Below are 27329 nucleotides of genomic sequence, written 5' to 3' on the forward strand. Positions count from 1 at the left end.
CTTTTCTCCCCACTTTGCTAATCGAAGGATTTCCTAGCTGTAGGAAGCCTACAACTTGGAAGCCTGCCCATGTCCAGAACCCAGGATCTGGAGGTCGTGGGTGTGTTTAGAAAGCCCCCAGGTGATTCTAATACGTTGCCAGGGGGCTCATGTGTAACCACTGTTCCAGGCTTTCAGAACTTCTCCCCGGCGGACTTGCATTTTTTCTTCTCCCTCCCACATGTAGCACACTTTCCTCAGTCCAGACTGTCTTCTAGCTTTTCTCACTGGCATTCTCTCAACTGGGAAGGCTCAGCACAAATGCTCATGGAGAGAACCTGCAGTATTCTCTGGGCTTCACATTTTGGGCATCACTTTTATGTACCCTTAAGCCCACGGTGTCCCATTGATTGGCTTGTTCCTCCTCACACCTTAGACGGTGAGATCTTGACCATGATGGACTGACTTATCTTTGTATGCCCAGCTTCTGAGCGCCAGGGACAAAATTGTGCCTGGTGATGGAATGTTGGTGGATGTCCCAATGGGTGTCCTGCTCAGAGAGCCAGTCTTCATCTGGCTGAGACCTTCAGCCTTCCAAATGTCAACCCTTCTGAAGAGCCCTTGAGGCTGTGAGCCAGGGTCTCACACTGGGAGTCCCTGTTCATGTTCCCGAGGCCTGGGAGAGGGGAGGCGGCCACATGGAGTGGGATTTGAGGGAAGGGCCTCCTCCCTCCTCCCAACCCCTGCATAAAAATCTCTCCCATATGACGGATGGCTCAGTCCTCAATTTCCATGCTTAGAAAACCCGTGCTTGGAGCAAAGATTTAAAAATAATAAAAACCAACATTTCCCGAGGACTTAGCATATGTCAGTGATACATACAATATGCCATTTAATCATCATAGCAGGCTTGTGTTCACCCATCCCCACATACGGGTGAGGAAACAGAGACTCTTGGACATTGAGTTACATACCAAAACCTGCTTGGGCTCACCAATACCCAGTCTCCTTCTCCTCTAAGGGCCATAGCTGACATTTTTCTAGTCTCCTTTGCAGTAGGTGGGTCCATGGATATAGGAGGGTGGAGGTGGGGGGCTAGGCATCTTTGTCAGGTTGTGGTCCATTAAAAATAAAATAGTCACACACATGGTCTTGGATCTTTCTCCCTCAACCAGCTCAGTGGAGAGGATGTCAAAATTCTGAGCACCTAGAAGACTGAGCCACAAGATGAAAGGAGGCTGGGGCTCTGAGTGACGGCATGGAGCAGAGCCATTCCCACCCCTGACCCCCAGTGGACAGCTATATGAGTAAGGATTCAAGTTTTCTGTGTTAACTTATCTTGGGTTTCTGCTATGTACCCAACTTGATACATATAACCATCTCCAGCTCCCATGTTTAGTGAGTGGTCCAGTTAGGATTTGTTTCCAGGCAGACTGACTTCAGAGTACACAACTCGATCCCCTGCACTGCCTTTCCAGAATTCTGTAACAAGGTGCAAATACCCTGGGAGAGGTCAGGCATTCTGTCCTGTCATTCTAGGACTAGCCTGAGGAAAGGCAGAAGAGGATCTTTACACAAGGCTGTCTCCCCCTTCCATGTCATGGGTTTGTGTGTGTGTGTGTGTTGTGAGGGGTTGGACTGGGCTGGGTGTAGTAGGAAACTCATGAATAATTCAGAGATGGTTGGCATGCAAGAGGAGAGTTTCAGGCTCTAGTGCATTTCCGGTGACATGGGATTCCCTGTGCGCCACACTTCGTGCCCACCCCTTTGGGTCTACCTGGCACCTAAGAGTCTGGTTGGGGCAGAGGAGCTCTGGGTTGAGCGAGCTCCCCACTGGCTTCTTCCTTGTGATGAACTCTGTCATAGTTGGTCCCACTGGCTCCTTCTACCCAGGGAGACACAACACAGTGGCTAACCCCTTTGTAGCTCCCACCGAACCAGGGTTCAGGCTGACTCCATGATCAGCTGGAGGCTGTTCTGAGAGTGCGTATCCAAGGTGGTAGATGACCATGTTGGCTCCCCCACCTGTTCTCCATGCTGCATCCAGAGCACTGGTTTATGAAATTAAAACAGACTCCCTCTTGTTTTTAATTAAAACAAAAGAGAGAGAGAGAGAGAGAGAGAGAGAGAGAGAGAGAGAGAGACCCCCACTCTTTAATCTGTGCATCTTCTGATTCCTGCCAACCTCTTCTGTGTTCCAGCCTGGCTCACCACTGGCCCTTTGCATATGCTTGTGCCCTGGGTCCGGAATGCATTCCTCTCTCTTCACCAGATCAATGCTTACTTTCAGACCCCGGCAACTTCTGGGCCATTCTCAGTCTAGGTGACCTCTCCATTTATGTGCTTCCATGGCTTTATACATCTTTCTAAACAAATTTTTAAATTTTCAGTTTTTTTAAGTTATTTTTTTCATAGCTTTATACAGCCTCTTGGCGCTTAACACCCCTGCCATTTTCACTACTTAGTGTAATGCTTTGATTATTGTTTGTCTACTTTCCTGACCCAAGTTTCAAGAGGCGAGGACCCACGTTGATGTCTACCCACCTCCTTTATCCCCAGAACTTAGCACAGGACCTGGCACAAGACAAGCTTTCCATAGACTGCTGCTGAATGAATGAAAGATGAGGGTCAAATGACAATGTTGCGTGCAGAGCACTTAGCACTGTCCTTGGCGTTAGTAAGCATCAATAAATACTAGCTATTGATGATAATATTACTCTAACTTTGGGCTTGATGGAAAAAAAACTTGTCCAAGTCGTAAGTGTTCTCCTTACTTGGGTTGCCCCAAGTGTGCAAGTTTGGGGGAAAATGAATCTGGAAGAAAGTATAGACATACACAGATACATGCACGCCTCCCAGTGTGGCGAGAGTGTTTACCCTCACTTCCTCCCAGCACTTCCCAGAGGTAGAACGTGGCCTCAGGGAGAAGCCCAGCTGTTCCTTGAAGGCTGGAGGGACCCATCCATGTGTGGGTGGGTGTGAGGCTCCTCATTGCCCCCCAGCCCCGGGTCCAGGCTTTCCTCTCCCCTCTGTTCCACGCAGAGAGGAGACTGCAGGTGTAGGCAGAGATCACTCTAGCATATAGAGCAGTTTGGGGAGCACTGAGCCGCTTCTAACGAAAGCTCCTCCCAAAGTTTGAGATACCAGCTCAGCCTGTGCATCTTGGCAGCACCCCCATTCCTCCAGCAGCCTCTACCTTTTCCTCACCTCAAAGCATTTCCACAGAAGACCAGTGTCCACAGGAGTTTTAGAGACTTTATTTATGTATAAACAATTTAAACACTTTGCCATAAATTATCTTTGCCTGTCCCTAGTCTTTGCTTAGCAGCAAATTAAAATTAATATAAAAACTCGATGAACAATTCATACATGTATATTACAAAAAAGTTCCTGTACCAAAGTTCTTATTAGACTTTTTTTTGTTGTTTTTTTTGGATTTTTTTTTTGTTGTTTTTGTGGGTTTTTTTTTTTTAATTTTTTATTTTCTCTCTTCGTGGTGACTGTCATGTGATTGTCTCAGTTTCTGGACCAAACAAACACACTAATAATTTTTAAATCTGAAACAGTGATTGTGCCTTGAGGCTTATGTATGTACAGGGTGATCTGAAGTGGTGCCCGTTAGCAAAAGAGTGTCACGATGCCACGCCTCTACTGCAACTGATACCCACAAACTACGGAATCTAAACAGACTACACCCTGTAACTGCATATTACTGTCCACAATGGAATCTTCAAAGACAAAAGAGTATGAAATTTATCTGCAGTGATTATAGCCACCATTTTGAATTAAATTTTACACTCTGCGCTCAAATAAATTAGCTCAGGCCGACTAAGTTGGGACCTGAGAGTTAAGTGCTGAACGGTATTATTTCGCTTTGATTTTTGACATTTCCTTTTTTTGTGTGTTTTTAGTTTTTTTTTTTTCTTTAAAAAGTATTTCCAGTGCTCACTCTTTCACTTTTATCCCCCCCCTCCCCGGTCGCTACACACAAATCACCCCCAAAGTCGTGTTTTTTAAATGCACCTGTATTTGTTTAAACGAAAACGTCTGTAGTAGTTGTCCAACAAGCAGTCTGATTCGGTTTCCTCAGCTGGCCTGTGACGCCGGCCCCGCGGGGTGTCTCGGCGGCGCTCACGTGTGGATGAGTGAGGTAATAGAACATGAGGCCTTCTCGTCTTCAGGTCTTTGTTTTTCGGTCGGTGTGTATGTTTTGCTTTTCATTTTTTGTGTTTTTTATTTTGTTGTGTTTTTTGTTCTTTTGTTCCTTTTAGACATTTTGCGTCCTTTTGTTTTATTTTGTTATTTTTCTGTGTAGACCCAGAACAAGTGGGTCATATTTTAGGGGAACTTGGAAACTTTTGTGTGTTTGTTCATTCATTCGTTTGTTTTGTTTTCCTCAGAATTTTCAGCCAGGCTTTAGTCTACTTCAGGTTGTGGGACTTCTCGCTTGGACAGTAGCATTTGAACTCAAAAAATGTGAGCTTTCTTGCCACTTGGTATCCTGAAGCAGCCCGGCCTCAGTGCCCCTGGTAGGTCTTCATCTCCTTAGGAGAGGAGATAACAGTTACTCCTGCTGAGCCATCCAGACAAGGAATGGCAGCAGATTATTTTGTTACCTCTTTCCCATCTCATTCTGTCTTAAAAACTGGATGTTGCTGCTACTGTCTGCAAGCTCTGGGTATTGCTCTACAGGAAGCACATAATAGCCCTCGTAACCTTGCACGCGTCCTGTGCTCAGGAGCTGCTGCTTCTCACCCTCAGTCCACAGGCGGCTTCCCTCTCTCCCGTCCCTGGCTTTCTGCTGCTCCTTGGCCCAGGCGGTGCCCAGGGCCCTCTGTCTCGCCTGGTCCAGGACGCGGGCCTTCTCTTCATCCAGGGTGTCGGGGGTGAGGCCGTAGCGGATGCTGAGCAGCAGCGTGGAGTACTGGAATTCAATGTTGGTGAACCTTCGAGTCCTGCCATTGACCAGCAGTGTGGGCTGTGACACGGTCACATTCACCCCACTCTCCAGCACCTTGCGGCCGATCGTGGTGCCCAGCGTGACCAGGTCGCCATCGGCCGAGCCAATCTTCACAAAGTAGTGGGTGTCCTTGCCCTCGATGCTGTAGTGCATCTTGTCCAGGTAGTAGGCGTTGTTCAGCACGGAAGCTACCTTGCGGCTGTCCTCGCTGGCGATGCTGGACACGCCGGTGGTCACTTGCCCTTCTTTGATGGCGAACATGATGCCTTTGCCGATGATGGGGGTGGTGGTGGCAAACCAGTGGCCTGCTTTCTCTCGGATGTTGGCATGGAGCTTTTTGGAGATGACCTGCCCTTCCAGAGCCATGAAGGCCTGATTGTGCCTCTCTGTTGTGTGCTGGACACCTGTAATGAGCTGTGGGCAGAAGAAAACACAGAAGGCTAAGATGATGTCCTGGCAGCTCTTTGCATGGGCCGAGAAGCTCATTAAAAAAGGGTCCACAAGGAAATGCCTGGACTCCCTGCAAGAACTAGTCTTCTGTCGGTAATGGCACGAGCTAATATAGTCCTACCTTTTGAAACTAGCCCAGGCTGGCTGGTTCCCAGTGCTCTGATGGTGTGGCCTGTCTCCTTGTAACCATGATCCTGACTAAAAAGACAGTGCAGAGGTTCGCCACCTTGCTGACATCTGTACCTAGGCCTACCCACTTACCATGTGTGTCCGTTATTGGAGAAGAGAGAGTCACTCTGCTCTCGGATGGTTTGGCAGCTGCCTTGCGCACTTCAGACCCGGGAATATCCTGACCTGAAGGGCGGGGGGGTTCCTTTGAGAAGCTATAAACCCTGCTGTTGTGATCTAGATGTTTTTCAAGGCCAATGCCCTGGGTATTCATTAACTTCCTTGGGTTAAGACCTTGCGACTTAGAGCATGGCTAGCAGCAGAGAAATCGCCAGGACCTGCCTTGTTAGAAAAGCAGGATCTCAGGTCTCACTCCGGACCTACTGAGTCAGAAGCTGCATCTTAACAGGACACACCCTAGGTGGTTTGTGTGCATATTAATGTTTGAGAAGCACCAGACTAAGAGGTTCTGGCATCGTGGGCCAGAGGGAATATCCCCGGACTTTGAGTCATTTGCTTTGGATCTTTGCCCTGGTTCTGCAGAGGGACGAAATCACCATTATCTCCTTGGCCTTGAACTCTCTACTCACAAATTACAACTCATCTCAATTGGTGGTTGGGGGACAGACTGGGATAATGGAAGAGGCTGTGTTTGGGAGGTAACGGCACTTAGATAAATGAGAGAAATGATGGCTATTCATCCACTGAGTGGTCCCCACAGGGCAGAACTGAGAGAACGTTGTTCTCAATTACCCATCAGCTCCTCCTTGTCTCTCTCTAGTTACGCAGTGTGCATGATTATTCAGAGCAGCTGAGACCTTTTAGACTTTTATGTTGCCGGGCGCTGTCCTGTAACGGGTTATCCGAACCCCGACGCCCACCCCTCCTGTCGGACCGTGCCGGACGTCTCAGCAGCACCCAAATAGAAATTGACCACCTCTCGGTCATCGCTGCAAGACCCAAGCACAAATTATGTTGTGAAAACTTAATCTGTATACATTTGGGCTATAAAACGCTGAGGTTTTATGTCAGGCATAAAAATATTCTTTAATGGGATAGAAACTGCAAACCACCGTTATATTACGTCCCATAAAAGCCAAAAGGGTTATGATCTTGTAGGCAGTGCAGATGGTAGGTTGCTGCTAGATTTCTCTGTGCTGTTGTTAATCAAGGAGTGACTCAAGGGTATATACTGAACAGATAATGATACCACAATTAAGGTAATAATTGAGGTTGGGAAGAAATGTGTGCTGTGTCAGACAAGTGACAGCACTGACATTTGCTTTCCTGGGAAGTCACAATGTTTCATGCACCTTTTTATACCCAGCTCCGATGTTTGCCTCTTCTATTGACATTCCCTTGGCTCCCATGTGGTTCCGCTTGCAAAAGGGAATGAGGACATATAATGTATTATTTAAAAAAAAATAGGGAATGAGGACAATCATTCAGATTCTTGGCAGGAACCTCCGCTTACCTGTCCATTCTCACTGGCTTGACTCTCTGACAATTCATAGGGAGGAGGCACGAAATACATTTTGGCTCTTGGGAAGCCAGGAATTATGTTGCTAAGCTGAAATCCAAACATCACAAGCCAGCTTTTCACATCTAGGGTGGAAACAAAAATAAAGATTTCTGAATCGTAATGGATGGAAAGCAGTTGAGGATCTTGGAGAGAGAACAAAACAAAATGGGTGGTTGGGTGTGGAGTCCAGCAAGGGAGGGAGGCGACAGCTTGTGAGGGTCTCCTGGTCCAGACCCAGAGCTGCTTTACATGGGTCCTGGGAAGGATGTCCTTCCAACCTTGGTCACTTGATAACCCCTGTGCAGTGATTGAGGGGGCCAGTGCTGGAGTAATATCTAGTTTCGATTCCTCTTACTGTGTGACCTTGGGTAAGTTCCTGCCCCTCTCTAAGCTTTTGGTTCCTCAGATGTGAATTGGGATGATAACTATACCAATGTTGTTGGGTTGTTGTGAAAGTAGGAGAAATCCTTGTCACTGTGCCTGGCACATAGATCGCTCAGTAAATAGGAACTCCTTCATTTGGCAAGTATTTAAAGGAACATTTGTTATAGGCCAGTTGATGTGTTTGGAAGCTGGAGGTACAATGATCAACTAGACGGATAAGGGATGATTATTAACACTGTGCAGATATTGGCAGGGGTGGGGGAGGCTCGCTCATTATGGAGAGGGGGTTCCAAAAGTATGCAGAAGGCACAAAGTCTTCTGGCTTCTGAGACCCTTTTCCTGGATGCCCCCTCTTCAAAGAGAGGCTAGAGAGTGCTCTTGTGTGTTCAGAGTAAGACTTCCCTTCCCCTGCCAGGGTCATGGCTGAGTCCCTTGCTTTGGGAATTACACTTCTTGCCCCCCAGGTCCTGCTCTCAGAGTAAGACTGCAGCTCCCAGGCTGCCTTGCCTCCTTCCACAGTGATCAGGAGAGAGCCCTGGACATCCATCCCTTGCAGCACTCACAACCTCACCCATGCCGTCTGCCTTGAGTCCAGCAGGAGTCCCCTTTTGAGGCTCCTTATCCCTGTTTATAATGGGCACCCCAACATCATGCCCTACATCTTCCCACTTCTTCTCCTACCATTGCTGGGCGTGGAGATACAAGTGCTTCTTGTTGCAGTCATTACTGACCCCCAGGCCACTCACTCACCTGCATTTCTTGGTGCTTTTCTGTTTCACTGTCCTTCTCTCCACCTCTGTTCCTAAATTCATTCTTAGTGATTCCATTATACAAGCACTTGACCCTTCTAACATCCTGGCCTCTTCGTTCCTTTGATGGCCAGCCCCCACCCTTGTTCATCCTCTGGACCCTGTCATCACCAATAATTATGATCCCTCATTATCTCAGTTTCTTGCACATCACCCTCTGACCACCACCTGAACTCTTTCTAGTTTACTCCTTTTTGTAACCTGACACCCATGCTCCTTGATCCTTCCCCCTCCTCCCTAGGCTCTTCAATCCATCCTAAGCTTCTTGTCCCTATTCCTCAACATCTTGGTCTCTTTTCTTACCTAGCACATGTCCATGGCCAATCATTAGAATCATCGCTTGCATATATTCTCAGATCCTGTGTCCCTTTCTCACTTTATCACACTTGCTTGGTGAAATCACAATTTTGGTTAAATCCATGTATTTGCCCATGCCTTCTTTGTACCTGTGCAGCTGAATGTGGCTGGAGAAACAAACGTAACTAACTAATGTAACGTAGTTACATAGTTAAGGAGAAACGTAATGTAACTAACTAACAAACTGACTGGTGTCCCTTCAAATTCCTGACCTTGAACCCCGTTGTGCCTTCCTGCTGCCTGACATTGTTCCCTTCCTTTATTAGTCATTCTCCTATTCTGCTGGGTGATGTTACATCCTCTCTTTCCTAAAACCATCGACATCTGCTTTCCCTTCTCCCTAGAGCAGCTGACCTTCTTTTCTATTCTGAAAAACCCCAATGCAGCCAGAGGGGAGTTCCCCTAAACTCTCACCACATTTACTGGCCTTCCAGCATCTGTATCCATATTTCCTGCCGTCTTCTGTTTACTCTAGATGAGCTGCTGAAGTCAGCCCTCCATGTGTGCAGTAGGTAGCATCTTGTGCACCCAAGGACATCACTCCAGCAACTCCCTCTCCCCCATGGCATCAAATTACTCCCCTTTTCAATGGATCAACCCTGTCAGCATACAGACATGCTACCAAATGTCCACTTTAAAAAGAAGTATCTTTCATGTCTCTTCTCCCATTTGCTACCATCCATTTCTCTTGACAAAAACTTCTCAGGATCAAAATAACTCTGTACTCCTTGTCTCCCATTCTCCTTTGAATCAGGCTTTATCCCTAACTACTCCACTGAAGCAACTCTTGTCAAGGTCATGAATGACCTCCATGTTGCTAAGTCTGATGTTACTTGACAAGTTGAATGCCCCATTTTTTCTTGGCTCTCTGGACAGCACATTCACTTGTTTGTCCTCCTACCTTGGTAGCCACTCCTTGTCCCTTTTTGGTTCCTCCTCATCTGCCTCCTGATCTCTTTAATGTTGGAATGCCCTAGACTCAGTCTGTGAACTTCTCCACTCTATCTACTCTCACAAACATGGTGATCTGATCCATCCTTAGGGCTCTATATACCATCTACATACTGATGCTGACTTCAAAATTTATATCTCCATCCTGGACCTCTCCTTGAACTCCAAACTACTATATCTAATTATATTTCAAACTTTTGTCCAAACCTGGATTCCTGATCTTCCTCCCCAAACCTGTCCTATCCATAGACTTTTCCATCCCAGATAATGGCCACTCCATCCTTCTAGCCACCATCCTTGCCCCCTTTCTTTTCCTTACTCTCCACATCTAAATCCATTGATAAACCCTTTACTTTCTTTTAAATTGAGGTAAAATTCACATAATATAAAATTCATCATTTTAACCATTTTAAAGTACACAATTCAGTGGCTTCTAGTACATTCACAGTGTTGTACAACCATCATTACTATTTAATTCTAGAATATTTTCATCACCCCAAAAAGAAGTCTTATACCAATCAGCAGTCCTTCTGCATTCTCCTTTCTCCTCAGTCCCTGATAACCACCAAACTGCTTTCTACCTCTATGGATTTGCCTATTCTGGACATTTCTTATAAACACAATCATACAATATGTGGCCTTCTGTGTCTGGTTTCTTTCACTTAGCATAATGTATTCGAAGCTCATCTATATTGTAACACATATCAATAGAGTTCATTTCTTTTCATGGCCAAATAATATTCCATTGTTTGGGTATACTACATTTTGTTGACCTATTCATCAGTTAATGGGTATCTGGGTTGTTTTTATTTATTTTTTTTTACTATTATGAATGATGCTGCTATGAATATTTGTGTACAGATTTTTGTTTGAAAACCTGTTTTCAGTTCTCTTGCTTCCGTACATACCTAGGTGTGAAATTGCTGGGTCATATGGTTAAATCCTTTATTTTTACTTTTAAAATAGATCCAGAATCTGTGTCCACTTGTCATCACTTCACCACCTCAACCCTGGCCCATCATCCTTCACTTGGACTTCTTTTTTTTTTTTTTTAAGATTTTATTTATTTGACAGAGGCACAGCGAGAGAGGGAACACAAGCAGGGGGAGTGAGAGAGGGAGAAGCAGGCTTCCCGCCGAGCAGGGAGCCCGATGTGGGGCTCGATCCCTGGGACCATGGCCTGAGCTAAAGGCCGACACTTAACAACTGAGCCACCCAGGCGCCTCTTCACCTGGACTTCTAACTGGCTGCCTGCTTCCACCTTTCTGCCCCACAGACCTTATCAGCATAGCAGCCAGAATGAGACTTTAAACCTGGAGCAGACCATGCCATTTCTCTGCTCAGAACACCCAGGGAGCCCCCATTTTTCTCAGTGAAGAAGCCAAAGTCTTTCTACTGGTCTATAAGGACACTCGTCCGTGATCTGTCTGACCTCATGTTCTCCTGCTCTCTCCCTTTATTTCTTGAACATGCCAGGCACACTCATCTTGGGGCCTTTGCACTGACAAGCTCCTCTTCCCAGAGTGTACTTCCCTAAAAGTATTTTTTGGCTCTCTCACCTCTTTCAAGTCTTGTTCAAATGTTGCCTCTTGAATAAGGCAAACCCAACCACCACATTTAAAACTCGCTCCCCTTCTCCACCTCCAGCAATCCTAAGTCCCCTTATTCTGTTCATCCTCCAGCCCCTGCTCCCCAAGGAATCACATTCTAACATGCTGTATCATTTGTGTTTTTATTGTTTACTGTCATCTCCCTCACTGAGAATGTGAGTTCCTTTAAGGCAGGGAGTTAAAAATTTTGTTTTATCCACTGATGTCCTCCCAGGTCCTATGATAATGTCCGACACAAAATAGGTGCTTGATAGTATACATGGAACGAATGAATGAAAGAACACTGAATACATGTGGCAAAAGCTACCCTGAGTAGTGTAACGGAGGAACTAATGGTGCCTGAGGGAACGCTTCTGGACAGGTTAAGTAAGGTATAACTACCTTCTGCCCTGGGACTGCTGCGAGGAGTTTAATGTTGACTTTGCTACTAAACATGTAGGCATAAAAGAACCTTCTGATGAGAGGGAATCTGGGATCCACAGTCCATCCATTGTCCTTGGCCACAGACTAGTTCCTTCAATAACTTTGGCTATCTCTAATACGTGTAGTTACTATGGAAGAGTCATTTAAGAATACAGGTTTGCAATTGCCTTGTGTCTGCATCTAGCAGACAGGAGCCTGGCTCTAATCCAGCAATGATCATATATTTACAGAGCACCTACTCTGTGCGAGGTAGGTGCTGGCTGCTGTAGAGGATGGATCTCCCAACTTTGGATATTCATGGTCATTCATCACGATTGTTTTGCCATATCCAGGTACCACCTGTAGTAGTACTGATTTACTGATTAAAAAGATAAATTTGCCTGTTTCACCTAAGTCCATTTTAAAAAAGAAACTTCATGTTACTACCATGAATGGGAAAACAGACTCACTTGATGCAAACAGAAAATAACTGTAAAATTAAAACAAAGAAAACAAAGCAATGCAATTAAATTAGAGCATGATTTTTATTACCTGCTACTGAGGGGGTCTCAGACCTACTCTCTTTGTTAAAAGGGGAGATTGGAAGTGTTAATGAGGTATGAAGTACATACCAGCATGAGGTGGAGACTTTCTCTTCCACTGAGTTGGAAGAAGAAAAAGAGCATTAAAGAGGCAAACTTTCCCCATCTGTTTTTCCATCTTATTTAATAACCTCATCTGTACGCCATATAAAATCATCCCATCTTTCATCAGGGATATGTAGGATATGTGGGGAATTCCAAGAAAGACAAGAGAGGTCTTGCCCTCCAAGACTCTCCCCAACCCGATCTTTTCACTGCTGGGATTCCTCCCTAGTACTCAGGAGGTGATGTTGAGAATCCCCCGTCTTTGAGACTGGACATTTTAATGGCTGCTTCCATGAAGGCCGATAGCACATGTCCTCTACTTTCTTTTCTTTTCCTTAAAGTTTCTAACTTGGCTTAGTTTCTGAGTCTAAACCTATTCTGGAATGTTTATTCAAGTTGCTCATCTCCTCCATTCTGCAGAAAGCACTTCTGGCACCACACAAATACCCCTCTTCCTTTTTGAAGTAATTAGTGTTTTCTGGTGACAGGCTCCCTACACAGTCTGTAGAGAGGGAGCCTTTGGGGCAGGAGCTGATGAGGTGGCCCCTCCTAATGGCTCATTAACTCTTCACCTCTCATGTTCTTCAGGGCATGTGATGATGTTGTGGCCACTGAGCATACTCTCCGTCGCCAAAAACACTGTCAGAACAGCATCTTTGGTGTTAAGTGTAGATCTGAGAAGAGGGTTAATGTGAGAAGGAGGTTGTGCCTTCCTCCTCACTTAGGGAAATTCAACTCCATAAAATCCCACTATGCTCACATGTGCCTGGAGTTTGTAAGCCCAAAGACCCGCTGGGGAGAAGGGGTGGGGAGAACATATAAGTCATGGCAGATGATTTCTAGGACGTTTGCTTAACTTGCATTTGTCTGGGGGGTCAGGTTTGCAAAAGCAGTGCTGCTAGACCAGAATTTGGATCCATTTCAGGGTGCATTTGGAGACCCCTCCCCACATTCCTCAGAAAATAACGCAGAGGTGGTATCTCTACTCTTCATCTATGACCTCTGCATGTCCAAGTCCATGGCTGCTTATAAGTAGCAAAATGCATCCCTAACATTTATTAGCCTTAACACTGTGCTAGGCACCTTACACATTTACCTTTTTACAGCCCCATGGGGTGAGTGCTATGATTACCACCATTTTGCTGAGGAAGAAACGTAGCCTCAGAAAGTTTGAGGTGTCATCCAAGTGACACAGCAAATGATTAGCAAGGCCAACATTGGGGTCTTGAGATGTACTCAGGTTCTAACATCGGGATGAACTGGCCTGAATTACAGGCCAGGCTTGGGGCTGGGAATCAATCCCCCATTTGTCCGGGACTGAGGAGTTTCCTGCGACGCCAGAACTGGAAAAGACTGCGACCCTGCAGGTTGTGGGGGGAGGGAGTCTGTCTCCCAGTCTGTTTTTCTACATCCTTTCCTCTAATATCTGGTTATCACAGGTGTATCAATTGTCAATATATTACCTTAAAAAATACCGGTTGGGCAGGGTGCTGCTTTGGAGGCTGTGAGTGGGAAAGGAAGCACTTCTGGCCCCACTTCACCATCTCCTGGTGGCTACACCTCTGCTGCTGCCTGGGGGCCTCTGAACTCACAGGTACTCTATGCTGTTCTCCTTTGTGCTTGCATTCTCAGGAGGAAGCAGAACCTCCTCCAGCCTCAGCGGCTGCCTCTTGCATTCAGAAAGCTCTGTTTCCAAAACATCAATGATGTTTTTTTTGAGCACCAGTGAGAGAAGGTTCTGTTCTCTGCGTTCCTCCCGACTACATCTTAATTAGTTCTTCTGCTTAAATTGTGAGCGGCAAGTTCAACCACTCTGCTCGTCTCCTAAGTGGCAAATTAAGACTAATTTAGATGGGGTTTACAGATTAGCCAACATTCGAACAGCAGAGAATGATTTGGTGTTCTCTGCTAGGATCCTCTCTCCAGGGGGCAGCTCATGTTGAACGGGGAGCAGGTGTGGGCTTGTGCCTGGTCTGATGCTCTGCTCTGCCTGGGTCCTTCTTTCCCAGCTTTGACTGCTCATCAGCCCTCTGCACGTGCTTCTCTAACACTACCTTTTATTTTAGACTCTTTTGAATGGTTTCTGGATTCACTTTTGTTGGACTTCGTTCAACTTGATTTGATTCCCATTTATTGAGTCTCTGTGAAGAGCTGGAATGAGGAAAGTCATATTGCTGTTCAGAAAATTCTGATAATTTTTTTTTTCCCTTTGCAGGAGAACTAGGGAAGTCGCTGAGGGGGTCTTTGTGTTTGCTCTGTGAATGATTTTGTTTGGACCTTTGCAGCCCTGGTGTCCATTCAGCCTACTCCGAGGACTTTCTTTTTATTTGACTCTGGCTGACTCATCCCTAAGTTATCCAATGCCAAGCCATGTTTTGGGAAGCACATTCTGAAGGGTGAAGGAATTCTTCTCCCAAGGCTAAGATAGGCATGGTCTGCCTTCCCATTCACACTGTTTCCTATGTCTAGAACACTCTTTCTCTCCCTTCCTTGCTTCATAAAGGTCTCTGCTTTAAAGCCACCTCCTCAGAAAGTCTTCTGTGAGCACCCTAAATATAGGAGGTGCTTCCCATCACTCTCTGTCTAACCCCTTATCCTATTTTATCTACATAGCACTTGTTGTTACCTGAAACTATGTACGTACATATGTGTGTGTACGTTTTCCTGAGAGGTCCTTTAATTTGAAAGTGCAGTGAACTGGGGGATAACAGTCATGCTAAGCCATGGAGAAGAGAGACCATGGCAGAGTACCATGGCAGGGCCTCTCGATGAGGTGTGGTGAGAAGAACAGGAGGGAACTAGCTTGGTCATAGCTACTGGGCTCAAAAGGTACCAGCTGCTTCGGTTGTAGGGGGATGCTGGGTTCAACTTAAAAGGCTCTGGAATGTCAGGATGAGATATGGCATGGCCACAAGTTGATCTTTAAGGTCATCCTTCTGTAGCATGGGACATTGAGGGCAGCTCCGTGCTTGGCCAGCTGCTGCTTCCTTTCTTGAGGGTGGACAAGTGACTCTTGGTCGCCTGAGGGTAGGGACCCTTTGGGTTTGATGTCTCCTTGGCTCATGGCCAAGAGCTGTGAGTTTCCTGGAGCTTGGGGGCCTTGGAGTTGGGTCCCTACTCTTGTTCCTCTACAATGCATGGACAGGTGGGATGACGCTGGCTTTCTTGCTGAAAGTTGGCCTCTGTATGCATGCATGCATGCATCTGTCCATCCATCCTGATTTCCTTCTTTCCCTGAGAATAAGGACCTTATCTTCCTGTCCACTGCATCTCTAATACTTAGTATATGTTAGATATTATGAAAATATTCGTCAAGTGGGAGAGTGGATAGATAGATGGATGGAGATATGTGGGTGAGGAGATGGATATTAGTCTATGTTAGATATTATGAAAATATTTGTTGAATGGGTTAATGGGTGGGTAAAAGGTGGATAGATGGATGGAGATATATGAATGAGATAAGCGATAGGGACCCTTATTTTACCAATTTCTCACTTATCATGAGGCAGTAGATTATTTGCCCTCCTTGGCCCCTCGATCCATACCCTTCTCCAAGCTTCCTATGTTCTTTTGACTCATAGTCTTTCTTTAGCCTTGAGCTCATTTCTGCCAATCAAGATCCCCTTCAATCTTTAGGCCCAGTTTGACATGGGACCCTTCTGCACTATGTCACAATTTTCAAACTTGAAGTCATCCACACACACATATATACACAACCCCCTTTGAGAGAATGATGTTTGTCTTGTTCATCATTTATATCCTCAGAATCTAGCATAATGCCACTCCATAAATGCTTATTGAATAAATAACTGAACAGACACCTATATGGTAGCACAAACCTAATTCTGCTTTGCATTATCATTGACTGTTTATATCTTGCCAGACTGCTTGTGAGGTCAGGAACTGGGGCTCAGTCATCTCATACCTATGCTAACTCAATGCTTCATTTGTAATGATAATGGTAATAGCACGAGCAGATACTCTTTTGTGAGCATCCACTGTCTAAGTGCTAGGCACTAAACTTTATCTGCATAAGTTCATTACTTCTCAAGATCACTCTGTGGGATGGTTTTATTAGTACCTTTTCACAGAGAAGGAAGCTGCACCTCAGAGAGATTAGAAACCTAGTCCAAAGTCTGGCTTATAAGTAGAAGAGAGAATCTGACACCAGAGTCCCATTATTTCCCCCTTCATAAGGCTGCATTACTCTCTTGGGGTAGGAAGTGCTCTTATAAAAGTTGTTTCAACTAAATGGGCTTGAAAATGGTTAGAACATCTTCAAACAGATCTGAAGACTGCTCTGTACTGCTGTCACTTGACTGTTCTAGATACTGTACAGATCAGAATTTATAGGTCTCCAGGATTCCCCTATCATCAGAAGTAAGACCTTCTTTCGAAGTTCCCGACAGTCTACCAGGACAACCACCCCACAGGGAGCCACTACCCAACTGAGATGGTAGAGTCCTCACCTGTCACGTAGTTCTTCAAATCCAGCTCATTGCTGAGAGGATTGTTGCTCTTGAACATATACAGGTTAAAGGGTGCTGGCTCCTTGCCCACATTTTTCCACATGGTGTAGTCTGGAGAGGTCCATCGTCCTGCCAGCACATCATAATCACGCTGAGTGAAGTGGACCAGCTTAGTCAGGGGATCATAGAGTCCACCATGGAAGCCAATGACCATCTGGAAGTCAGGGTTGGAGTCATAATAAATCTCCCCATAGGCCGTGTACTGCAGTTGTTTGATCATGAGACCGTTGATGCTGAACACAGCCAGAGGAGTGCCTGTGTTATCTGAGGCAACATAGTACTCCTCCCCACTGCTGCTCTCCATGGCAAAGAGGTGACCTTGGAGGTCATAGTAGAGTGAGGTTATCTCTGAGTTGGAATGATTATAGACATGGGTGATGCGGGTCGGGTTGTGGAGGTCAGAGTAGAAATATTGCAGGTGGTGGCCCAGGTTGGTCTTGTAGGAAGCCCGCCGCCCCACACCATCGTAGCGGTACTGGACACTCCACCCACTGGCCTTGTTGTAGGCTCTTGTTAGGAGGCCCTTGGAGTTATACTCAAAGATGTCAGCCCCTCGCTGGCACAGATAGCCATCATCATCAATTTTGTACTGCACATCTCCGAGTCTGGTTATCCGATCCCGGAGATCATAGCGCAAGGGCATAAGGCGTACACTATTTCCAGGGTTCAGCAAGTGGAGGTTCCCATTGAGGTCATAGCTGTAGCGCCAGGTTGGGCGGTCATTGACAGCCACACTCTGGAGCTGCCCATCTCCATCATAGTCATAGGTGTACTTAGTGGTGTTAGCATAAGGCCCCAGTTTTAGCTCCCTCTTAATCACCCTTCCCATACTGTCATATTGCACTGTCATCCAGTACATGAGAGACCGAAACATCTCGTACTGGACTTCCTTGATCCTCCCATGGGTGTCAAAGTGTTTGCTGAGGGTCATTACAGCGGTGGTGATGATCTGGTTGATATCATAATAGATGACTCCGAACTTGCCAAAATGTTCCACCTTGCCAGAAATCTCATCATAGCGGTAGAGATCAACAGGAAGGGGAGTCTCACTTATGACGGGCTTGATGCTTGCAATCCGGAAGCTGTTGTCATGATAGGTGTAGTCGAACCTGGCATTGACCATGCCTTCCTCAGAGAACCTGTAGATCTGCTTGTCCACCAGTGGGCCAATCTTCCGGTACCTGATTGTGCAGGAGAAACCCCCACTTTGGAGACTGACCATTTTTAAAACACCGGTGGTCTCATCATATCCGAAAGTGACAGCAGTACTGTCATAGACAATCTCTGATAACTTGGAGAGTTTCCCATACTTGTAGAATACCTGGCGCCCGGTGCCCAAAAAGGACGTCTTGAGGATGCGGCCATCATCACTGTAGTCAAAAATGACTGAAGCATTGCTTTCAGGGGGATTATAAATGTTGCGGATGTAGCCAATGGAGGTATGGGTGGACATGCTGTGGCGGGCAACACTGGGCATGGTGACGGCGTGGAGACGGTCAGAGGAGTCATATTCAAATATGTACTGACGCTGACTCTGAAGCAGGAGGACCATAGACTGGAGGAAGGAAGGGGGGGAAGGAATGCATGAGTTGGCTCTTTAAGACCAAGCACTCAAATGGACAGAATCTACTCCATTTCCCAAAATGGCAATTCAAAAGCCATGAAGGATGGGGAAGTTTAGACCAGAGATTATGAGTAGATTGATTTCACTGGACATGCTAATTCTGATGGATAATGGTGGCTACCTGGACCAGTGCTTCCAGAACTTTACTGTGCATGTGAAATACCCAGGGATCTTGTTAAAAGTCAGATTCTGATTTAGTAGTTTGGTGGAGGATGAGGGATGAGGGGGGAGGTGGCCTGAGAATCTGCTTTTGTAACCAGTGTCCAGGTGATCCTGATGTTGCTTAGACCATACTTTGAGTAGAAAGGGCTGGAAGGACATTGAGTTTACTTCTAACTCAACAAAAAGAAATCCTAAGATTGTTTAGAAATGACTGCCACTGGCGCCGCAGGGGACACCCAATACTGTGTGTTGGCCACCCCTGATTACATCTAAAGAGAAAGCGTATCTTCCATTTACAAACTATTAAAAAGATTAAATAACCCAGAATCATCAATTTTGGGGGATAAAAATGGCCTCAAACTTGAGGCACTTGGGAGGTTCTTGCTTCCTCTGGTCAACCATTCTAGTATTTAATGGCATAATGAGAACAGGATTCAGGGATGACGAAAGGGAAGCAGTCCCACTCCTACGGAGGAGGTCACTGCTCTGTCTGCAAGTGACTGCTGTAATGGACAGGTGAGAAAGGAAGAAAGAGAAATGGAACCTGTGTTGAGGTGAGTATAGGGGAGAGGCCCAAGCTGAGCAAGCCCCCATCTAATGACTTAGAGGACCAGGACAGCCTTCAAAAGTCTTGACTTGTGCCCCAAAGGGACTTCTTTTTACTGCTGCTCCAACTGGACCCTTTCTGACATGGAGACCTGAATCTGGCACTTTTAGACATAGGGAATTATGTAGAAAGAATCCACTGGCTGTTTCAGCCTATAGGCCAAGTAGGAGGATGTTGCTCTGGGTGCTTGAGTTTTAGGCAAAATTCCCTACCCGGATGACTTAATTTTGGGTAAGGCAGAAATGAATCATTGCATTTCCAAATCATAAATAATGATTCGCCGTGATGCCAGTGGGATGATTCTGTCTGCTTCAACAGCATTTTTTCTTTTAAATAAAATCAGACAATCCATTCTTTTTGCCATTACCAAGTGTCTAGCACTTTTTTCCCCCTTTTAATGGTAATAGTGATGAGCTATGAATAACATTTTCCCTCCGATTTTCCTCCCTCCCAGTGAGGATGGGAGCATGAGGGGAGACCTTGTAGAGTCAAAGTAAAGATGTTAAATGTCTTATGGCAAAGCATATCAGGTCAGCTTAAGAAGAGCAGTGCGAATAAGGGAAAACCCCAGCTGAGTGGGGACAGCACGTTCACCTACCTTGTCAAGGTAGGAGTAGCTCCACACTTTCCCATCAGCGAACATGCGGGACACAATTCGGCCTTGCTTGTCAATGTCTGTCCTCTCACTCATGGCCCCACGCTGAAGGCCAGCCAAGCGCCCGTTGAAGAAGTATGAGACGTTGACTGCTGCCAGCCCACTGCTGGGGAGCCAGAGGAACGGGCGGCCCACCTGGTCATAAATGATCCTCAGGGTGAACTTCCGGTGATCATCATAAATCTTTTCTGTCCGAATATTCCGGTCATAGTCAATGGACAAGAGATTTCTTCCATGGACCTGGGAAAACACAATGGGCTTGGTTGAGAGACATTACCTGGGCATGTTAGCTTCTGTGGAGGATATGGCTGACATGGCCAGGGAACAAGGAAGAACTAAACTTGAAGTTATTTAGAGTAGTGTTTTCTAAACTTCTTTATGTCATGATACACAAAGAAAATGGTAATATTTGTAGGGCACTAAGATACAAAAATGAGGCTGCTTATGGTCACAGATGACTAATCTGGGCATGGCTGCTGTGAGCAGTTATGTAGACCATGCACTGAACAATTATAAAGAGTATCATCCTGTCATAGAAAATATGAATGGTGAAAATTGTGCACTGTATAAATTAGCCATACACAATAGCCCTGGACACTGGGGTTCTGACTGCCCTGCCTGTCCACCTTAGAGGGCAAGATAATTTGTATATTTGCACACTTTCAACCATTTTTGAGTACATTACCAGCTGAGTAGCTAATGATCTTTAAGAGTAGGCGCCAAGATTTCTTCTGAAACCTCAAGTAAAGGTACCTAGGAGGGTGGGGGGGATGTCTTAGAAATCCATATTTTGCAAAGATCTGGGAATAGGAAGGCTTATTGCTATGTGAACTTCTTTACTTCTATCTAGAGAAAAATCTTGCCACTCTCAAGGATGCAAGACATCAGTGGGGAGACCTCAACAGGGCTGGGGAATTCCAACAAAGGATCTGATTTACTTAGATTTGAAAGGAATAGTGGAACACACCTAGACATAATTTAATATTTATTTAGAAGCTGATCTGATCAGAGAAGAGAGCCTGTCCCAGAAGGCAGATCTGGGTGACTAGACTCTGGTTAGGGGCAAAGGAGAGGGACTCTTGAGATTCAGCTAGTCCTGAGTGGATGGCTGGAAGTGAATAAAATGAGGCCGACTGAGCCCAGGCTCTTTCAACATAATTGACTGCAAACCCAGATGTCCCTGGGGTGACCACTGAAGCCAAGGGAAGATGTAAACAGGCAGAAGAAAGAGAAGTGAGAGACGTCTGATACCTCCTTAGCTTACTTAATAATTCAATAGCACCTAATAATAACAGTGATGATGGTGATGGTAGTGGTGGTGGTAATAACTTTAACACATGCTGGGGTTAGTGTACGTAGGCATTGTGTTAGGCAATTTGCATTTCTTGTCTGAGTTGGTGCTCACAAGGACCACTTGACAAATAAGGAAACTGAGCCTGAAGCAGAGAGGTCGCATACTTGCTCAAGGTCACATAACAATGAAGTGGTAGGGTTGGTCTGGAATTTAGGTCTTCACACTTGAACCACTTTTAACCACTTAGACATTTAACCGGCTGTACTGATTCCTGTATTATATATGCATTGAGTGCCCTGACTTGTCAAATGATGAAGAAACTGTAAAGCATTGCCACAGCCCCTGAGGGCTCCATATTATAGCTTGATGGGGAGACATGGAATAATTCTAACACCACAGACATCTGTATTCTAGGGAGCAGCATTGTACCCAGGCAAAGAACTACATTTCATAGCTTCCTCAGAAGTGGATGGCTAACATGATGTAAGTGGTGGTTGTCAGCTGGGTCTCCTGGGAACCTTAAAGGAAACTGACTCCGCTGAGAAACAGGCACCCATTTGTTCTTCCCACTTTCCTCCTTTTCCTGGGTGGACGGTGGCTATGATCCCTGGAGCTCCAGCATTCACCTTGTAAGTATGGGGTGACTTTGAGGATGGAAGGATGAGGGCTCATCCAGAGAAAGTCTAGATCCCTGTTGACCTACATATCTTCTAATGGTCATCCATACCAGCCATGAATGGCTTACCTCTAGACTCCTTTTAGGTCATAACAAATAAGGACATATCTTATTTAAGCCATTGTTATTTCTAATCTCTGTTACTAGCAGTTGGAACTAATCTAAACTGATATAAGCCCCTCATGCTTTGACAGGTACTGTCCTAGGTACATTACATAACTTATCCCAGTTTAATTCTCACAACATGTAGAAATTATTTTATACATGGGCAGTTGAGCTCAGAGGGGGTCACAAATCTAGACAAGTGGTGGAAGCTGGATTTGAACCCAGGACTACTTGATTCCTCCAGCTATTGCCATTTCCATGGAGTCATCTCAGAGAGAAGGGGATAAAATGCTTGAGATAGAACATTTCAGAAAGAAAATGCATCAAAGCATGGAGATAGGAATAAAGGTGGTGGGTTCTTGGGATTACAGGGTACCCAACTCCAAATGGAAGATTTATGTAATCAAACAGGCAGCCATGGGGAAGAACAGTCAAGAAAGTAAAGGGGGAGTGGTAGGATTTTTAAAAGACAGGTCCAGGGATGCCCGGGTGGCTCAGTCGGTTAAGCATCTGCTTCGGCTCAGGTCATGATCCCAGGGTCCTGGGATTGAACCCCATGTTGGACTGCCAGCTCGGTGGGGAGCCTGCTTCTCCCACTGCCTGCTGCTCCCCCTGCTTGTGCTCTCTCTCTCTCTCTCTCTCTGACAAATAAATAAATAAATAAAATCTTTTAAAAAAACAGGTCCAAAAGTTAATGCTGTCGGAATTATTGAGGCTTTTGATCCCAAATGAGAGTCACCATATTCACAGCAAACTACAAGCTGGGGTCAGAATGATCACTTCCTCTGGAAACAGAAGTTTGGCTATGAGGGGTTGCTTCATCGGGGACAAGTGCAGAAGGCCATCAAGATTCTTAATCCTGTGAGTTTGAAAATTTCAGTTGAAGACCTTGCCAACATTTTATTAGGCAGAATGAATAATGTGGCAACAATGAGGAAGGATTTTCAGGGCTTCTTGAGCCAGCGGCTGGTTATCAGGCTTATGTATTTCCCATCTCCTTGATCACCCTTCTATCCTCCTTCCCTTTCCTTACTAATTTCTCTTTTTGCTTCTCTTTGCTAATGTCATACAGCTCCCTGTGCATTTATTATTTACTGAACATTAAATCTCTGCTGGTGTCAGGTTTGGTGCCGGCTCTGGAAAGCAGGGATGAACAACACCAGTGTGTCCTGAGAATTTATAATGGGCTTAGTGTGTTCTCTGAGCTACCCTTGTTTTATCTTATTTAATCCTCACAACACTCCCAGGCAAGCACTATGATCCCCACTCTACACACAAGGTACAGATAGGTTTAAGCGCCCTGTTCAGGCTTATACAAATAAGAAGTAGTAGAGCCAGGATCCCAGTCCAGAACTCAGTGTCTTCACCTCTAGGCCGTACCACCTCTCTGACTAGCTGCTCTCCATCAGGCATGTGATTCTAAACCACCTGAGATGCTCTCTCAAAGCACTCCACAGCTGCTAATCAGCCCCCTAGGGAGTAGCAGCTGGGGGATTCTGATGTATATTCTTGGTTAAAATACAGTTGGAGTGATATAAATCCCTATCTTCAGTTACCTGAGAGAGGCTAACAGGCAAATCATATATATATAACCATAATATAATCATGTGTGTATCTGCATATATATATGAATATATACTGCAACATGTAACCATGGGAAAGAACATGGAAATCATATATATATAAGCATGACCATCATTGTAACAATTATATTAGTATGTGAGGGTGCTAGAATTGCAGAAGGAACTGAACAATGGGCAAAACCAGAAGAGGGGTCCCTAACCTCTGACTGCCAACATTTGGGTTTATTGCTATTATATAGAGTTGATAAGGCCTCTGACCCCTGGCCTGGGTGCACCAATCATAAAGAAGTAGTAAGTGCTAAATGTTAGCCATTGATAATTTAAGGTGGGATTTTATTGCCCAATTTACTATGCCCTTGGGAAAGGGATTTTGTTACAGCATTGGTTCAAATTAGCTTCCTCCCCCTACTTTATTGAGATATAGTTGATACACATCACTGTATACATTTAAATTATACAGCATAATAAACTTATCAGTATAATGAAATGAAATCCCTAATAAGTTTCGTTAATACCTGTCATCTCATATAATGTTTTTTTTTCTTTAAAAAAATTTTTCGCTTTGTGATGAGAACTCTTAGGATTTTGTTCTCTTTACAACTTTTCTATATACCATATAGCAGGGTCAACTACAGTCATCACGCTGTATATTACATCCCTAGTACTTTGTTATCTTATAACTGGAAATCTGTACCTTTTGACCACTTTCCTCCAATTCCCTTTCCACCTACCCTCCACCTCTGGTAAACTACAAATCTGATCTCTTTCTCTGTGAGTTTTCATTTGTATTTATTTTTTTAAGATTCCACATATAAATGAGATCATACAGTATTTGTCTTTCTCTGACTCATGTCACTTAGCGTAATGTCATCAAGAGTCATCCATGTTGTTGCAAATGGCAGGGATTTTCTCATATTTTATGGCTGAATCATATTCCATTGTAAATATATAAACAGCTTTTTCATCCCTTCACCTGTTGATGAACACACAGGTTGTTTCCATGTCTTGGCTATTGTAAATAATGCAGCAATGGACGTGGGAATACAGATAGATCTTTGATACATTGTTTTTATTTCTTTTGGATATATTCCCAGAAGTAGAATTGCTGGATTATATATTATCTGTTTTTAAAATTTTGAGGATCCTCCACACTGTTTTTCATAGCACCTGCACCAATTTACAGTCCTACCAACAGTGCCCAAGAGTTCCATTTTCTTCACATCCTTGTCAGCATGTATTCTTTGTCTTTTGATGGCCACCCTCACAGGGATGCAGTGTTACTGTGGCTTTGATTTGCAATGCCCTCACAATTAGTGATGTTGAGCATCTCCTCATGTGTCTTTTGGCTATTCATCTATCTTCTACGGGAAAATGCCTGTTTGGGTCCTTTGTCCATTTTTATTATGTATGTATGTATGTATGTATGTATGTATGTATGTATGTATTCATTCAGGTAATCTCTATGCCCCACAGTTGTATGAGTTTTTTTTTTAAAAGATATTTATTTATTTGAGAGAGCGAGAGCGAGTGAGGAAGCAAGCACCAGTGAGAGAGAACACAAGCGGGGGCAGAGGGAGAAGCAGGCTCTCCACTGAGCAGGGAGCCTGATGCGGGGCTCCATCCTAGGAGCATCATGATCTGAGCTGAAGGCAGCCACTAACCAACTGAGCTGCCCAGGCGCCCCTATGAGTTATTTTTTTAAAAATATATTTTGGATATTAACCCCTTATCATATATATAACTTGCAAATATTTTTTCCCATTCTGTAGGTTGTCTTTTCACTTTGTTAATTGTTTCTTTTGCTGTGTGGAAGCTTTTTGGTTTGTTTTGTCCCATTTGTTTATTTTGATTTTGTTGCTTGTGCTTTAGGTTTCATACAAAAAAATCATTGCCAAGACCTATGTCAAAGAGATTTCTTCCTGTTTTCTTCCAGGAATTTTATAGTTTTAGGTCTTATATTTAAGTCTTTAATCCATTTTGAGTTAATCTTTGTGAGTGGTGTAAGATATGGGACCACTTTCATTCTTTTACATGTGAATATCCAATTTTCCCATCACCATTTATTGAAGAGACTATCTTTTCTCCATTGAGTATTCTTGGCTCCCTTGCCAAATATTAGTTGGCTGTATATCCTTGGGTTTATTTCTGGGCTCTCAATTCTGTTCCATTGGTCTATTTGTCTGTTTTTCTACCACTACCATACTGTTTTAATTACTATAGTTTTATAGTATAACTTGAAATCAGGAAGTATGATGCCTCTTGCTTTTCTTTCTCAGGATTACTTTAGCTATTGAGGGTCTTTTGTGGTTTAACATAAATTTTTGGATTTTTTTCCAACTTTTATAAAAAGTGCCATCGAAATCTTGATAAAGATTGCATTGGATCTAAACATGGCTTTTTGGGGGGCACTTGGGTGGCTCAGTCAGTTAAGCATCTGACTTCTGCTCAGGTCATGATCTCAACGTCCTGGGATTGAGCCCTGTTGGGGTCCCTGCTCAGTAGGTAGTCTGCTTGTCCCTCTCCTCCTGCCCCTCCCCCCACTTGTGCTTGCTCACACTCTCTCAAATAAATAAAATCTTAAAAAAACCCCAAACCCCACATCTTTTGGTAGTATTGACATTTTTTTTCAATATTAACTCTTCTAATCCATGAACACAGGATACCTTCCTATTTATTTGTGCCTTCTTTGATTTCTTTCATCAATGTCTTACAGTTTTCAAAGGAAATCTTTCACTTCCTGAGTTAAAATTTATTCCTAAATATTTTATTGTTTCTGATGCTATTGTAAATGGGGCATTTATTTTAAGAAAATTCAGCGTAAGTGTATAGAAATGCTACAGATTTTGTTAATTTTGCACCTTGCAACTTTATTGAATTAATTGAGTAAATCTCATAGTTTTTTTGGTGGAACCTTTAGGATTTTCTCTATATAAAATCATGTCATCGGCTAATAAAGACCATCAGACTTCTTCCTAAGTCTGATGCCTTTTATTTATTTTTCTTGCCTGATTGTTGTGTCTAGGACCTTTAGTACCATGTTAAATAGAAGTAGTAAGAGTGAACATCCTTGTCTTGATAGTAGAGAAAAAACTTTCAATCTTTCACCATTGAGTATGATGTCAGCTGTGGGCTTGTCATAAGTGGCTTTTATTATATTGAGGTACATTCCTTCTATACCCTCTTTGTTGAGTTTTTTTTTAAAATCACAAATGGATATTTACTTTTGTCAAATGTTTTCCTGCATCTATTGAGATGATCATATGATTTAAAAAATTCTGTTAATGTGATGTATTACATCGCTTGATTTGTGTATGTTGAACTATCTTTGCATCCCTGAAATATATCCCACTTGATCCTGATGAACGGTCCTTTTAATATGCTTGCTGCTGAATTCAATTTATTACTATTTTATTGAGAATTTTTACATCTGTATTCATCAGGGATACTGGCCTATAGTTTTCTTTTTTTTCCTGGCTTTGGTATCTGGTTCACTTAGGATAATGCTGGCCTCAATAAAATGTGTTTGGGAGTGTTCCCTCCTCTTTGATTTTTTGGAGAGTTTGAGAAGGATTTGTGTTAATTCTTTTTTAAATGTTTGGTAAAATTCATTAGTTAAACCTTTGGGTCTGATCTTTTCTTCTTTGGGAGATTTTTGATTACTGACTCAGTCTCCTATTATCCATTTAAGAATTTATCCATTTCTCTAGGTTGTCCAGTTGGTTCGCATATAATTGTTCATAGTAGCTTTTAATGAGCCTCTGTATTTCTGTAGTATCAGTTATAATGTCTCCTTTTTCATTTATAATTTTGTTGATTTGGGTCTTCTATTTTCCTTGATTGATCTAGTTCAAGGTT

General features: G+C 44.1%; 1 protein-coding gene across 5 annotated transcripts in view; it reads right to left on the reverse strand.

The window, feature by feature from the left end:
* Positions 1 to 3221: 3221 nt before the first annotated feature.
* The window catches only part of TENM2 (teneurin transmembrane protein 2), a 1506090-nt gene continuing 1481982 nt past the window's right edge, over positions 3222 to 27329 (reverse strand). For all 5 annotated transcript variants that reach the window (XM_073890196.1, XM_073890205.1, XM_025867075.2 and 2 more), the window contains 4 exons: positions 19760 to 20056; positions 16709 to 18323; positions 7032 to 7162; positions 3222 to 5353 (listed from right to left, as the gene is read on the reverse strand). In XM_073890196.1, coding sequence (XP_073746297.1) covers positions 4592 to 5353; positions 7032 to 7162; positions 16709 to 18323; positions 19760 to 20056 — 2805 coding nt within the window. In that variant the 3' untranslated portion in view covers positions 3222 to 4591. The remainder of the gene's footprint in view (positions 5354 to 7031; positions 7163 to 16708; positions 18324 to 19759; positions 20057 to 27329) is intronic.

This window comes from Callorhinus ursinus, unplaced genomic scaffold, assembly GCF_003265705.2.
Source record: "Callorhinus ursinus isolate GAN/ISIS: 27379988/994484 unplaced genomic scaffold, GSC_fseal_2.0 scaffold3, whole genome shotgun sequence".
Classification (NCBI taxonomy): domain Eukaryota; kingdom Metazoa; phylum Chordata; class Mammalia; order Carnivora; family Otariidae; genus Callorhinus; species Callorhinus ursinus.